This window comes from Lacerta agilis, chromosome 13 (genome assembly GCF_009819535.1).
Source record: "Lacerta agilis isolate rLacAgi1 chromosome 13, rLacAgi1.pri, whole genome shotgun sequence".
Classification (NCBI taxonomy): Eukaryota; Metazoa; Chordata; class Lepidosauria; order Squamata; family Lacertidae; genus Lacerta; species Lacerta agilis.
Window position 1 is genome coordinate 7,187,515 of NC_046324.1, and position 16,316 is coordinate 7,203,830.

Here is a 16,316-nt window from a genome sequence, read left to right on the forward strand (position 1 = left end):
AAAAGGAGGGAGCAGCCGTTAGAGAGTTGTGTGTGTGAGGGAGAGTGGTGACTGAAGGAGGGTGTGGGGCCAGGTTAGGTTTAGGTTAGGTTAGGATTGTTGAAGATGTGTTTATGTTGTTGAAAGGAGGAATCTACGCTGTTAAGAAACTAAGCTTATGAACCAATACTGAAACCGTTATGCTCTGTAATAAATAAAGATCTCTTGTTGTTGAGCCAAGAAAATATCGTTGTTCTTTTGGTCCAGCGAGTTATATAGGCTCTTGAGGAGGGGAACTCAGGGAAAGGGCAAAACTAACCTGAAAGGCGATAGTTTGTGTCTTGGAGTTCCCTCAGGAGGGGCTAGCGGGCGGAAAACCTGGTATTGCCACAGAGTTGCTAAGAGGGCTTAGCCAACTGATATAGTGAGGGGATCTAATAAAGAGAGGCCCCGAACTGTAGGCAAAGGAGAGGTTAACCCCTGAAGCCCAGAGCAGAGGATATAACCAGCCACGGCCGCTGGACAGGAAAACTCCCGTTACTAAGAAATTCCCAGTTTATTAATCAAAGGGAAGGGAAATAACAGATGGACCTCAGAGGGACAGGTGGGGTGCATTGTAATTTGACCCAGAACACCTGATTAAAAATTCACTTAGTAACAAGGGGAGAGTCTGAAGTGGAGGTTCGTCGCACAGAGGGCATGGTGGGAGTGAAATGCAACCCATTTGACTCGGGAACTGGACATTCTTGAACTTAGCCTCTGCAGCCATTTTTTTCAGCTGGCCTACTGAGCCTCATTGTGGGTAGAGGTGTGGAAGAGTATCCCATGGGCTGTAATTCAGATGTTCTGTGGTTCCAGTGCAGGGAAAGGAGAGCCTGCTGGATGAGGCCAATGGCCCATCATGTTTTCACAGTGGCCAACCAGATGCATTACGTCAACATCACCAACCACAGAAGATCCATATTCACTCACCGCCCCATCATCGTCTCTCCAGATGAGTTGGCTGAAGGTCTCCAACCCTGTGGAGCAAGGCAAGATCAACTTAAATGCACACGGTTTAAAAAAAAAACATGGGCGCGTAGAAAGTTGTCTTCTACTGAGTCAAACCATTTGCCCATCTAGCTCAGCCAGCTGGGAGAGGCTCCCCTGGATTTCAAGCAGGGAGTCTTTCTCTCTACCTGCAGAAGCCGGGGATTGAACCTGTGACCTGCAGCATGCAAAATCAGATGCTCAGCCCCTGAGCTATGGACCTTCTGCTTACACAGACCCAGCAAGAGGAACCGTGGGAAAGCTCAGTTGCCTTACCTCTGAGAGCTCCCCATACAGTATGTGCTGTCAGAAGCATCTGCTCATCTGAAACGGTCAGCTTATCTGAAAGAGCATCAAGCAAGAGAGTTGTTAGGACTTCTTAAAATGTAGCCTCTCTCAGAATTATACCAGTATATGGGGAACCTTGGATAGATAATGAGACTATTCTTCTAGGTTTATAGCAGGGGTCAGTAGAAGGCAAATAAGGGATCTATACTGTGATTATCAGCCACCTAGAAAGGGTTCCTGACTCCCAAATGTTCAACAGCAGCAGCAACAAAAGCTCACTTCCATCAATTTGGCCAGTCTTCCCCAACCTGGTGCCCTTGAGGTGTTTGGCACTTCAGCTCCTATTCACCCTAGCCCACATGGCCAGAGGTCAGCGATGAGGAGATGAAAAGTTCAATCATATCTGGAGGGTCTCAGTTTGACCTCCCCTGCTCTTATTCTTCCTACAGTACATAGGGCAGTCTCTGAAATAAACAAACGTACCCTAATTCAGCATTCAGTGAGCGATGCCTGCTGCAAAAGGTAAAGTTAAAAGGACCCCTGGATGGTAAAGTCCAGTCAAAGGCGACTATAGAGTTACACAACTCATCTCGCTTTCAGGCCGAGGGAGCCGGCGTTTGTCCACAGACAGCTTTACGGGCCATGTGGCCAGCATGACTAAACCGCTTCTGGCGCAACAGAACACAGTGTCGGAAACCCTGTTTACCTTCCCGCTACAGCGGTACCTATTTATCTACTTGCACCGGCGTGCTTTTAAACTGCTGGGTTGGCAGGAGCTGGGACAGAACAGCTTAAGCGTCTCCCATTGCGTGGATTAGAACCGCCGACCTTCTGATCAGCAAGCGCAAGAGGCTAATTGGTTTAGACCACAGCGCCACCAATACCTGCTTGCAATACTTCCCAGCTGCACTGAAGCAGCTCTCGAGCACAGTTGCTCAAACACAGTAGCCCACGCAGCTCTGGAGGTGGTGCTAGAACACTTTGTTCTCTTACAGCTCTCTGGGGAGTCCAGCGAAGGGTAGCCATCACACTCTGGCTCGGTGACAGTCACAAGAAGCTCGTTACAGGAGTCCTCAGAGTGGGCATTCTCTGCGAAACACAATTGAAGCAAGAGCAAGTGACAGAAAGAACAAATGAAGGATCACAGATAAATCATCATCTCTGCTAGCGCAGGAAACACCTGTCAATGAATTTGGGCAACGATTACACTTATTACCCCCCCTCTATAATATTATGAAAAATATTGTTAGGGCTGAGAATATGGTGACCATTGTATAAAAACTGTATTGATGATGATACAACATAAAACTGAATTGCAATAGGGTAATAAAGACAACGTGTATTAGGCATAGATTTATGAGTTTTTAATTCACTTTTTCTTCTTTTTCATGTCCATTCAATTTATTATTTGAAATAAAAGAAGCCTCCTGTCTGTGGAGTTTGATGCTGCTCATTCAAACATCCTGAGATCATTATATTTAGGGTACATTGCCCTGAGGTTGTTGTTGAGAAGGCAAATAATAAACCACGTTCTAGCAGGGCCAGAGGCTAATGTGGGAAGAGCAAGAATATAAAATTGACCTTTGTATACCAGGATAGTTGCTACACACACACACACACAAACACACACACACACACAAACCCCAATCTACCGCAAGAGGTACAACCAGAGTTCAAGGACTCATTTGGGCCAGACCACACCAACAACGTTGCACGGAGGGTGCAAAGCAGCGACTGTGGAGGGGCATTGCCTACAGAGGGTCCTGGGGGCCAGACAAAAAGTCTTAGAAATGCAACTAAATAAAATTTACTTGCATTATTTTGGACAACAGCATTATTAGTGTAGTGGTACATTTTAAAATAATGCACGTGATCTGTTGATACTTTTCCCCCCTCTACACATACACACATCCCGAACAGCAGCAGCACCTCGTACCACAATATCGAGTTTCTCAGAATGAGTACAAATGAAATCCTATGCATAATTTTCAAAGGAATTAACTCAGTGCTGCTTATTTCTGGCTGCATAGAATCAACACTAAAAACACAGAGTTTTAACAGAAGATTTTCAGCTAGCGATAATGGATGATGTTTTGAAACACAAAATCTGGGACCACAAGGGAGGGAGGAGTATGACAAGGTAAAGGGTTTTGTCAATATGAGTAATATGGAAAACTTTGGCTAAGATAATGAGAAAACACAGAAGTAATATGAGGCGGAAGTAGAGAAATAATAAAACGAAAGAAAATGATGAGACGGATTTTAAATTAGATTTAAAGATTAAAGAAAACTGGAATTATGTGATAATCTGGAAATCAGTAAGGGGGGGGGAATGAGGAAGTCATTTTAAGAAGCAATGTTGGGAATTTAATCAACTGACCTAGGAAGAGGGTCAGCTCTATGCTATGATTTGGAAAATATGTGGTTAAATGTGAAATGATTTTGTTACCTCTGTGAGAGGGGTTTTTTGTATTTGTTGCTCCCTTCGGTGGGAGGGGGGGAGTAAGGAGTGTTTAACCATGTATTGTATTGTATTGTTTTGGTTTTTAAATGGAAAATTTTATAAATTCTTAATAAATAAAAAAGATGATTTTCAGCTAGCTATAATGCGGGAAAGGCACCACCTTCATTAAAACTTTTTAGGCACCAGGTAAAAGCATTCCTCTTCAACCAGGCCAATGGACATCCAATGCCCTTTAAAATCTGTTATGAGATTGGGGGGGGTGGATTATTGGTTTATTGTTGTTGTTATTTTTACTATGTATTTTGTTTTTATATTGTAATTTTATGTTGTGAAGTGCTCTGAGATTTGTCAATGAAGGGCGATATACAAATTTAATAAATAATAATGTGACCTTTAGCTTTTGGAAATAAATGCATACAACCTTATAATAATAATAATAATAATAATAATAATTTTATTTATACCCCGCCCTTCCCAGCCAGAGAACCGGGCTCAGGGCGGCTAACATCAATTAAAATCACAACAAAAAACATAAAAACGATCAATTTAAAATAACAGATTAAAATACAAATTTAAAATTCAATTAAAACTGCAGGTCTCAATTTCAAAATAACCCACCAATAAAAGATGAAGCATAAATATTAAACAGAAACCAACCCAAAGGCCAGGTGGAACAGCTCCGTCTTGCAGGCCCTGCGGAAAGATGCTTAAACCTGATCCTGTACTCCACCGGGAGCCAGTGCAGCTGGTAAAGCACTGGATGAATGTGGTCCCGCGGCAAAGACCCGGTAAGGAGCCTCGCCGCGGCATTCTGCACCTGCTGGAGTTTCTGGGTCAGCTTTAGGGGCAGCCCTGCGTAGAGCGAGTTACAATAGTCAAGTCTGGAGGTGACCGTCGCATGGATCACTGTGGCCAGATCAGGGCGAGAGAGGTAGGGGGCCAACTGCTTAATACGGCGGAGATGGAAAAATGCCACCTTTGCTGTGATTGCAACCTGTGCCTCCATAGAAAGAGAGGCATCAAAGGTTACGCCCAAACTCTTGAGGACTTCCGGTTAGGTGCCGAGTCAATGGCGGACGGGAGTCCGATGGCTCCGTCCTCCGTTAGGCGATAGGGAGCTCCGTGCCTGCGCCACGGGTCCCTTAAAGCCACGGGAAGAGCGTCCCGTGGACCGACGGCTTCGTGGGTCCCAGACGTGCTGTCTCCGCTCCTGATTTACCCTCGTAAGGGGGAGAATCGGGCGAGCGGAGCCCCAGCACGGGACTGAAGAAGCGGCTGCCTGCGGAGGATCAAAGCAGCGATCCCGCCAGACCTGAGCACCCGGCACTTCCTACATAGAAACTTCCAAAGAAACTCTGTAAGTTAAAAATTTGGACTATTTTACAAGTTTAAAGAGCACTGCTTGCAGAGGAAACTCCAAAAGGAAGCCTGTTCCCTTTGAACTGTTTGCGCGAGCTTGGTAGCGCTAAAGGATCAAAGCCGCGGCTAACGGGAAAGTTTTGCGAACTCTGCTAAACTTTTTAAAAGTTACTTAAAAGTTGTTTAAAGGCTGTTTAAAGACTTAAAAACAGTTGATATGGCAAAAGAAGACACCGCTCCCCCTCTGGACTAGGATTCCGGGTCAGTAGCGGGCTGCAATATATTGTTGCCATTTTTTCTTTGTTGGGACCCTAGTGTTACAGTGACTGTTTACCAGTGGAGATACTTTGACTCTTTTACAGCCAGATACAAGCTACTTTAAAGACTTGGTGGTTACACTGCAAGTGAGAAAACAGTTACTGGCTTGGGCTATTTAAAATAGACTCTTCTTGGCTTTAAGGAATTTACAATTTTGAAAAATCTGAACTCTTTGCCTAAAAGTTGGATTAATGGACTATTGTGGACTCCTGGCTCAGCAGCCTCTTTGTTCTCAGAAAGCTAGCTGCAGGCCACCTGGTGTTTACTTTTGGGACTGTTGGTCTTCTGCTGTGAATGTCTGAGATTGTTACCATAGCAACTGGAGTGACCTTGAGATTACAGTTACAGAGCCCACAAGGAATGGAACTTAGATCTAAAGGAACTGGCTCTGAAAAAAGGAAAGGCTCTGTTTCCTTAACTCTTCAGGAACAAATGGAGAAACTGGCTGCAAGTGTGGCAGAAATTGCAGAAGGCTTGAAAAGTGTCACCGAAGGGTTGAAGCAAACACAAGAATCGGTGAATGCTATTGGTGCATCAGTGAATACAACAGTTAACTCTGCAATAGAAAAGCTCCAAGTGGATATTAAGGCCGATATTAAAGCCTCCACCCAAACGTTAGAAAAATCGATTGGCCAAATTGAGGAAAACGTAAGAAAGAACAGAGACGAAATTAATAAAATTGGGCAGGAGGTGACCACGTTAAAAAAGGACTCGGAGGAAATTAAAGTGGTCAGAGAAAAAATAAAAAAGGTGGAGGAAAAATTGGACAATTTGGATTTGGAGCAGATCGAAAATATTGGAACACGACAGAGGACTGTGGAAGAGTCTCTTGCTTTTCTGCAACTACATCAGAGAGAAGGAAACTTAAGAATAAGGGGTCTTCCAGAATTGGAGGGGGAAGACCTGAAAGCCTATATTGTGGAACTATTCTCGACTTTTTGGGAGTTAGAAGAGGTAAACGTCTCAGCACGCATAGTGAAGGCCTTCAGATTTGGACCAAGAGGTTCCAGAGGAAAGAAAAGCACTAAAACAGTCAGTGACTGTTTGATTGTGCTACACGATAGACACGACAGAGACTACTTTCTGGATTTACACTACAGAAACAACCTGGTGGTACAGCAGAATAAAGTAATTTTTTACAAGGATATCCCCAGATTCTTTTTAGATAAAAGAGCTCCTTATAACGACCTGGTGACGGAGCTAAGAAGAAGAAAAATCTCCTTCAGTTGGGAATTTCCAGAAGGCCTGGCATTCACGTTTGAAGGGAAAAAGATAAGAATAAGGTCCTTGGCGGATAAGCAAAAGTTTTTGGACAAGCATCTGGAACATTTCAAAGGAACTCCATTGGATCCAGCACAGCTCTACAAGTTTCCAGAAGTATTCCCACCACCGCCGGGACCACCAGGACCAAGCCAAGATCCAGAACAAGATAAGAAAGGACAGGCAACTGGAGGAGAGGAATAAACAAAGAAATGGCGCTCAAGTTAATGACTTGGAATGTTCGGGGATTAAATCAGAGACCAAAGAGACGCAGAGTGTTTTACAGCATAGAAAAGAAGAATTTGGATATAATATGTCTACAGGAAACCCACATAGTTCGGCGCCACAGAAGATTGCTACAGAACAAAAAATTAGGCCAAGAGTTCATATCATCGGATAAGGTCAAGAAGAGAGGAGTAGTGATTTATGCAAAGGAGAAATATAGCCCAAGACAGCTATTTAAAGATGAAGAAGGGAGATACATCGCAATTGAAATTAATGTACAAGGCGAAAAAATTTTGATTCTGGGACTTTATGCACCAAATGATGGAAAGTCGATTTTTTACAAAAAAATTCATGATTTGCTGTTGGATTATTTGGATTATAAGGTAGTTTGCCTTGGAGACTTTAATGGGGCAGTTTCCACATTAATGGACAGATCTCAAAGAACAAAATTAACAAATGATGGGAAACTCCCAAAGACTTTTTTTGAAATGGTGGACAATTTGAATTTGGTAGATTCTTGGAGATTAAAAAATCCCACAGAAACAGAGGCAACGTACTTCAGCGAATCTCAGAAGTCATGGTCGAGGATAGATTATATCTGGATCTCGAATGAATTGGCTCCAAAATTACAAAAAGCAGAAATCGGTCCTAAAACGCTTTCAGACCATAATCCGGTGCAGGTAAACCTAAAAATGATTTCCAAGGATTCTTTCAGGTGGAGAATGGATGATGCATTGATGAGAGATACCAAGCTAGTAGAAAGAGCGGCGAAAAAGATGAAAGAATATTTTCAAATTAATTGGAATTCAGATGTGGAGAAAAGGATTGCCTGGGATGCAAGTAAGGCGGTAATGAGAGGATTCCTCATTAGTGAAAAGGCAAAAAAGAAGAAACAACAAAGTGCAGAGATGGAGAGACTGTTGAAATTAATCAAAGAAAAGGAAAAAGAACTAAGAGGACATCCCAGATGTGTTAAAATCCAAAAAGAAATCAAATACTTGCAATCCCAATATGCGAATATCATGAATCAAGACATCGAATGGAAAGTGAAAATGATGAAACAAAGAACATTTGAATCTGCAAATAAATGTGGAAAACTACTAGCTTGGCAATTAAAGAAAAGACAAAAGGCAAATGTCATCAGTAAATTGGTAGTAAATGGAAAAAATGTAGAGAAACCGGAGGAAATCAGATGGTGCTTTCAGAGATTCTATAAACAACTGTACAAGGAGGAGAAGATAGATGAAGTAGAGATAGACCGATTTCTGGAGAAGAATGGATTGCAAAAGGTCCCAGAGGAAAAACTAACAATTCTCAACCACCCAATAACGACACAAGAAATAGAAGATGCAATAAACAACATGCAACTGGGGAAGGCTCCAGGACCGGATGGATTAACAGCAAAATATTACAAGATATTGAAAGACTGGCTATCACAGCCGTTAAGAGAAATTTGCAATAGAATACTAGAAGGAGATAGGGCACCAGAGACGTGGAAAGAAGCCTTTATCACACTGATTTTAAAACCAGATACTGATAAGACTCTAATGAAAAACTATCGTCCAATATCCCTTTTGAATGTGGATTATAAAATTTTTGCAAATGTTTTGGCTACAAGGTTGAAAAGAGTGTTGAAAGATCATATACATAGAGACCAAGCAGGTTTCTTGCCAGGAAGGCAAATAAGTAATAACACGAGAATTATTGTGGACATTTTAGAAAAACTGGAGAGAGACATAAACACAGATGCAGCACTATTGTTTGTTGATGCAGAGAAAGCTTTTGACAAAGTATCCTGGACATTTATGAAAAAGAATTTGGAAAAGATGGGAGTTGGAGAAAAATTCTTAAATGGCATTAAGGCCATTTACACAGAACAAAGAGCAAAAGTCATTGTAAACAGTGTGATATCGGAGGAGATCGAAGTAGAGAAAGGAACAAGACAAGGGTGCCCTATCTCCCCTTTACTTTTTATTACGGTCCTGGAAGTCCTTCTGAATATGATTCGGAAAGATAAACAGACAAAAGGAATTAAAGTGGGAGAGAAGGAATACAAATTACGTGCCTTCGCGGACGATTTGATGCTATCCCTGCAAGAACCAGAAGGCAGTGTCCCCAGAGCCTTGGAATTAATTGAACAATTCGGACTTGTAGCTGGCTTTAAATTAAATAAGCAGAAAACCAAAGTTTTAGGTAAAAATCTGAGTGCAGAACAGATCCAAAGAATTCAAGAAGCCACAGGCCTCAATTTTGTTAAATCTGTAAAATACCTAGGTATCAATCTCACAAACAAGAACTTGAACCTGTATAAGGATAATTATGAAAAATTGTGGATGGAGATAAAAAAAGATATGGAGATCTGGACAAGACTTAAACTGTCGTTAATGGGAAGAATAGCAGTGGTTAAAATGAATGTCCTACCAAGGATGCTGTTCTTATTCCAAGCCATACCAATTTTGGACAAACTAGACTGTTTTAAAAAATGGCAAAAGGACCTATCGAAATTTATATGGCAGGGCAAAAAGCCAAGAATAAAATTCAAGATTTTAACAGACTCTAAAGACAGAGGAGGCTTTGCCCTGCCGGACTTAAAGCTTTATTTTGAAGCTGCGGCCTTTTGCTGGTTAAAGGATTGGTTTAAACTAGAGAACGTTGATGTGTTGGACTTGGAGGGACATGATAATATGTTTGGTTGGCATGCATACCTTTGGTATGACAAGGTTAAAATCCACAGAACTTTTAAGTCTCATATTGTGAGAAAATCCCTATATCAGGTTTGGACTAGATACAAAGACTTGTTAGAGAGAAAGACTCCTAGATGGATCTCTCCAGTGGAGGCCAAGGCATATAAGAGACCGAATATGTCTGCAAACTGGTTAAGATATATGGACATATTGCAGCAGGAAGGGGACTCTTTTAAGCTAAAAAGCTATGATCAAGTAAAAAGTCAGGTCCCCGACTGGCTGCACTATTATCAGGTTCATGAAACTTTTAAAATGGACAAAAAAGTTGGTTTTCAAGTAGAAAAATCAAAACTGGAAACAGAACTGATAGAATCGAACTTCAAAAACCTTTCCAAAATGTATAACCTTCTGCTAGAGTGGCACACAAAAGATGAACTGGTTAAATCCTCAATGATAGATTGGGCAAAAGATGTAGGACATAATATTATGATGGATGACTGGGAGAGATTGTGGCAAAAAGGTATCAAATTTACTGCTTGTCATGGTTTAAGAGAAAACATAATGAAAATGGTTTATAGATGGTACTTGACACCAGTTAAGATTGCTAAGATGAATACTAAAATGTCAGATGTATGTTGGAAATGTAAACATGCGAAAGGTACCTTTTTTCATATGTGGTGGTTGTGCCCAGCGGTAAGCGCTTTCTGGGATAAGATTTACAATGAGCTTAAGAAGGTAATGAAAGTTACCTTTTGTAAGAAACCAGAGGCATTTCTCCTGAGCATAACCAATGAAGAGATACCCAGTCAGGATAGAGTGTTTTTCATGTATGCCACAACAGCAGCTAGAATTTTATTGGCGAGAACATGGAAAGGTGAAGAGATACCAACGGTGGAGGAATGGCAGATGAAGATGATGGAATACATGGAACTCGCAGAACTGACCGTCAGAGTCCGGGACCAGAGGGAGGGGAAGGCGTCGCAGGAGTGGAAAAAATTTAAAGACTATTTAGTTAAATCAGTTAAACTGAATATTTGAGCAGAATTAAACAGAATATCGGCTTTGGTAGATATGTGTTAGATATGAATGGTAAGAGGAATTGTTGTTATGTGAAAGATGTATATGTCAAAAATATGTTAAGATAGGTTGTTAAGATAAGATACATAGTTATTGAGATATTTGACTAAGTAAAAACTAAGTATATTAAAATTTGGGTAAAAGTGAATTGAACAAGATATAAAGCTACCTTGAAGAAGTATATGTTTTTTTTGAAGACAGTGGAGGGAATGGGGGAAGTCCCCAAACAGAGAAGTTAGAAGCAAGAAATATTCAAAGAAAGATATTGGTTAAGGTTTGTATATGTTATTTTTATGTTTTTATTGTTGTTATTGTTTTGAATGTTGATTATGTTTATTGTTGATTATGTTTAATGTTGATTGTGTTTTTATTGATGTTTATGTTATGTGTTGATGTTGTATTTTGTTTTCTTTTTCTTTTATTGGAAAATAATAAAATCTTATAAAAAAAAAAACAAAGGTTACGCCCAAACTCTTGACGGAAGGCGCTGGCACTAGTTGGGCCCCCGCAAGAGATGGGAGTTGGCCTCCCAACCCCATGTCGTCCCGACCCAGCCAGAGGACCTCTGTCTTCGAAGGGTTTAACTTCAACCGGCTCCCACGCAACCTTGGGGGAAAAAACCACCACCAAAAAAACAGTGTCAGCATCTAAACAGCTAGCAGGAAAGAGGAACTGATTGAAAAGAACCAGGAAAGACTGAGCCTCTGTATGATTATTTCCTTCCTTCTTTTGGTTCCCTCTATCCTAATTGGTCACAAAGTTAAAAACCAAACTACCGTCTTGCGCAGTTGTCAGTGCAATGCCCTGCATCCCCAAACCACTAAAATGGTATCCATATTTGCCTCTACGATTGAGGGGTAGTGATTAGAGCCTCAGACTAAGACCTGGGAAACCAAGGTTCGAATCCTCACCTGAACATGAAGCTTACTGGGTGACCTGCATGGAGCCAGGTCAGCCTAGCCTTCACAGGGCTGTCAAAAGGATAAAATGGAGCAGGGAAGAGAACTATGTCGGCCACCTTGAGCTCCTTGGAGTGAAAGGGGGGGTGTAGCACCTGCTAAAAGCATCCTTGTTTAGACAAGCCTACCCAGATGCTGAGAAAGTTGAGATGATTTTAATTTGTTTTAGTATTTTAAGTTTTAAGTTTTTACGTACGGTTGTAATCCCCCCCCCGGATTCCCCCCCCCCTTTTTCCTTCTTGCAAACCGCTTTGAGGCTCTTTCCAATGATCACAGAATTGTAGAGCTGGAAGGGACCCGGGGGTCATCTAGTCCAACCCCCTGCAATGCAGGAATCCTGCCCACAAACATCCCTGGGTGGGCTCAATCCATCAACTTTCTGGCTAACAGCCAGATGCACTGTTAACCGTTTACTATTATATCAGGATTATTGAGTATTGCTTTATTTGACCAAGTTGTTCATTTTAAAGTTATTGTAAGGTTGTTGTTGTTTTTTTAATAATGGATCAGATTGTTATTACATGTGTGATCTCTGCTGCCTTACTTCGTTGTTTCTCCAGCTTGTAATCGGCTTGTGTATCGTAATACAGAAAGGCGGTATACAAATGGTAATTTTTAAAAAGACCCACAGCAACACAGGGCAATTAAATCCAGCGGCGCATTAAGTTTTAAAACTGCTGGATATATTGCTTTCTACAAGCAGGGGTCAGACTCGGCTACGCTCGGAGCTTTCAGTTCCCCGGCTTGGAAGGGGGGAAGAGGCGTGTCTCTGGGCATGCACAGAGTTCCCCTCGGCAATCAAATCCCGCAAGCCCCATCCGGGATAGCAAAGCGTGCAGGTATGAAAGAAGAGCGAAATCACCCTCTTAGCCCCCAACCCCCTGACCTGCGTCTTTGTGTCCGGGAAGGAAAAGCAGCGCCCAGTAGCGTCGGAACGCCTCGTCCAGCACCGAGCAGCCGGGCCCCACGGCCGACGAGTCGGCATAGCCGAAGCGGAAGCTCCCGGCTCGGAGGTGGCAGCCGCCCTGGGCAGCCTGGATCAGCGACTGCGGCTGCGGCCACACGGCAGCGGCGGCAGAGGCGGCCGAGAGCAGGGAGAGCAGCGCGCAACGGAGCCCCGCCATGGTCGCCAGCGGAGCGCGCGGGGACTGGCTCGCCCGGGGAAACGCCGCTGATCTGAGGATGCAGCGCAGCGCAGCGCAGGAGGCGGGGCGGGCGGGTCATGTGACCGTGCAAAAAAAAAAAAACCGGTCGAAGGGGAAGTGGGAGGTGGGCCCCACCCAGAGGGGCCCCACCCATTTGCCTTCTAGCACAGAGCAACCAATGCTAGATCCAGGACTCCAGGATTAGAAGGGTCTCGTACAGACTAACCCCCCCACCCACCCCCTAAAAAACACACCCTCACAACTGCATTGTATTGTCTGTTTATTGCATTGAAATAACAGCCAAATTAAATTAAGTAAAAGGCGCCTGCTTCTTGGGAGGAAAGCAATGACAAACCTAGACAGCATCTTAAAAAGCAGAGACATCACCTTGTCGATAAAGGTCCGTATAGTTAAAGCTATGGTTTTCCCAGTAGTAATGTGCGGAAGTGAGAGCTGGACCATAAAGAAGACTGATCGCCGAAGAATTGATGCTTTTGAATTATGGTGCTGGAGGAGACTTTTTGAGCGTCCCATGGACTGCAAAAAGATCAGTCAGACTTATCCATCCTTAAAGAAATCAGCCCTGAGTGCTCACTGGAAGGACAGATCCTGAAGTTGAGGCTCCAGTACTTTGGCCACCTCATGAGAAGAGAAGACTCCCTGGAAAAGACCCTTATGTTGGGAAATATGGAGGGCACAAGGAGAAGGGGACGACAGAGGATGAGATGGTTGGACAGTGTTCTCGAAGCGACTAGCATGAGTTTGGCCAAACTGCGGGAGGCAGTGGAGGATAGGGGTGCCTGGCGTGCTCTGGTCCATGGGGTCACGAAGAGTCGGACACGACTGAACAACTGAACAACAACAACAGCCAAATAAAGCTTTGGATAAAATACTGCTGTATGTCCAACTGATTCTAGTATGTTATATATATAGAGAGAGAGTTTTATCACTTGTTTGCTAACCAGGGCTCCTTGGGGTCGACTGGCACGATATTGAATAGATGAATAAATAATAAAAATAAATAGCAAGTCACATGAAGTACTGGTTATGCAGTTAGGGACCAGCGATTAGCTACATAGTCCAAGCAAAGGGTACAAACAGAATATGGGAGAACTTGGATCCATTTCTCTTTCAGTGTAGGAAAAGACTTGCTGCATAGAACCAAAGTCCATATGTAGTCCAACCAGTCACCAAATTCAGCAGTAAATGCCTTTGAGAAGCCCTCTATCTTAGGTGGCTTCCCTGCAGGGAGAGAAGGGTTGCCTTGCCTAAGTGTTCAGAGTTAGGGAGTTTTTTGGATCTCTCAGCAAAATGATGGTTGGGTGGTTTTGTGGAGCAGCTCTTTCTTGGGAAATGAGTGTGGCATAAGTAATACGTGGGTTGTCTCACAGGAACAAAGTTGGCATAATCCTTTGCAACTAGAACTCTACCAGCCTGCCCTAACCGCATGACTGATGTTTCCTTCTGGAGAGACTTGGTAAGAAAAACAGGTGACAAGACTTAATCTTTCCAAATCTCTATTCTTTTTCCTGACCAACAGATCACAGCAGGCACTGTGACTAATTACAGTATTCTAAATGTTTTGTATTGTGCTCGGTTATTGTTTGTGTGCAGTTTGTATACACACATAAAACTCAATAAAATATAATTTACAAATATAACAAATGCATTTGTAATACCTTTATGAGGGATATAATAATTACATTAAGAGTTATGAATCTTGTTCAGTGGAGCTGCCTCAAACATTCATTACTTTATTACAGGCATGTCCAACAGGTCACCTGCAATATACTGGTTGATCGCGGAGTGTCCCTTGTGATCTCCACCCAAGGGGGGGAAAGCCCACCCCACCTCCCAAAAAAGCTCAACAACTCTAGCTCCCTAAAAAAAGCTGAACAATTCTGGGTAGATCACTGCCAGTTTTTTTATACTGTGAGTAGATCACACTCTCTTGGGAGCTGGACGTTCCTGCTTTATTACGATCAGGAATAATGAGTCTTTAAAATTTTATACTAATTTGTAGCTTTACAAAGTTTGCTCCTTATATTTATATCACGCCCAATTCAGCAGGTGCCTTCTGTTTCAACTTTTAAATACCTGCTGAATTTTTTTTTCTATCCTGCCAGGCCTATTCAGGCAATTAATAACACGTCTTTCCAGAATGGTTGTCCGATTTAAATAGTTTTATATGGTTTTTTACTATATTGTTTTATGTACCAGTAAACCTCTGATATATTTTCGTAGAATCATAAAACTATAGAGTTGGAAGGGAACCCCAGGCTCATTCTAGTGCAACCTCCTGCAATGCAGGAATGTTAACTAAAGCATCCCTGACAGATGGCCACCCAATGAACCACACCCTCTCTCACCACCAAAGGAACACAAGCGAACAGCAGAGAACCTGCACAAGCAACGCTGACACCAAACCCTACATATATTAAGTAAAATAGAAATATCGTCACCCGACCCCACCCCCACCCATCTTCCCCCCTCCACCTCTTTCCCCCTTTCCCCCTTAAGTAAAGGTAAAGGGACCCCTGACCATTAGGTCCAGTCGTGTCCGACTCTGGGGTTGCGACGCTCATCTGGCATTAATGGCTGAGGGAGCCGGCGTACAGCTTCCGGGTCATGTGGCCAGCATGACTAAGCCGCTTCTGGTGAACCAGAGCAGTGCATGGAAACGCCGTTTACCTTCCCGCTGGAGCAGTACCTATTTATCTACTTGCACTTTGACGTGCTTTCGAACTGCTAGGTGGGCAGGAGCTGGGACCGAGCAACAGGAGCTCACCCCGTCGTGGGGATTCGAACCGCCGACCTTCTGATCAGCAAGCCCTAGGCTCTGTGGTTTAACCCACAGCGCCACCTGTTCCCCCCCCCAATGTCTCAACAAATGAAACTGATTTGTAAAAATATTACAATGAAAAATATATTAGGGAATTGCACATGCTTTTGTAAATCAAGAAAATCTTTAATAAAAATACATTAAAACACACACACATACACACACCTCCAAGGAAGGAGAGTCCGTTCCATTGTTGAACGGCTCAGTTCTTCGTGATGTTTCGTCAGAATCTCCTTTCTTGTAACAATAGATTCTTGTTTCGGGTCTTAGCCTCCAGAGCTGGAAAAAACAAGCTTGCTCCATCTTCCATGAAGAGCCTTTTAGATACAGTATTTGAAGATGGCTATCCTATCTCCTCTCAGTCTCCTGTTTTCCAGGCTAAACATACCCAACTACCCCAAAGTCTTGTTTTCCAGATCCTTGATTATCTTGGTTGCCCTCCTCTGCACATGCTCCAGCTTGTCAATATCCTTCTTAAATTGTGGCGCCTATAACTAATTTATGAAATTGTGGCATATAAATATTTTAACAAATAAATAAATAAATAAATAAATATGTTATATATTTTTTCTATGTTTAAAGTGTTTCTCAAATGCTGCCCATTTAAAAGTTTTAAGGTGGTGGGCCAAAGTATTACTAAAATTATTCACAATCATATAAGTAGAATAGAAAAAAAGCAACGAATAA

At 42.6% G+C, this 16,316-nt stretch overlaps 1 protein-coding gene across 1 annotated transcript in view; it reads right to left on the minus strand.

The window, feature by feature from the left end:
• Nucleotides 1–12,781, minus strand: part of HEXA (hexosaminidase subunit alpha) — a 31,677-nt gene extending 18,896 nt beyond the window's left edge. The window contains exons 1-4 of the mRNA XM_033167488.1: nt 12,529–12,781; nt 2,290–2,385; nt 1,285–1,350; nt 952–998 (exon numbers count right to left, since the gene is read on the minus strand). Coding sequence (XP_033023379.1) covers nt 952–998; nt 1,285–1,350; nt 2,290–2,385; nt 12,529–12,766 — 447 coding nt within the window. The 5' untranslated portion in view covers nt 12,767–12,781. The remainder of the gene's footprint in view (nt 1–951; nt 999–1,284; nt 1,351–2,289; nt 2,386–12,528) is intronic.
• Nucleotides 12,782–16,316: the final 3,535 nt, after the last annotated feature.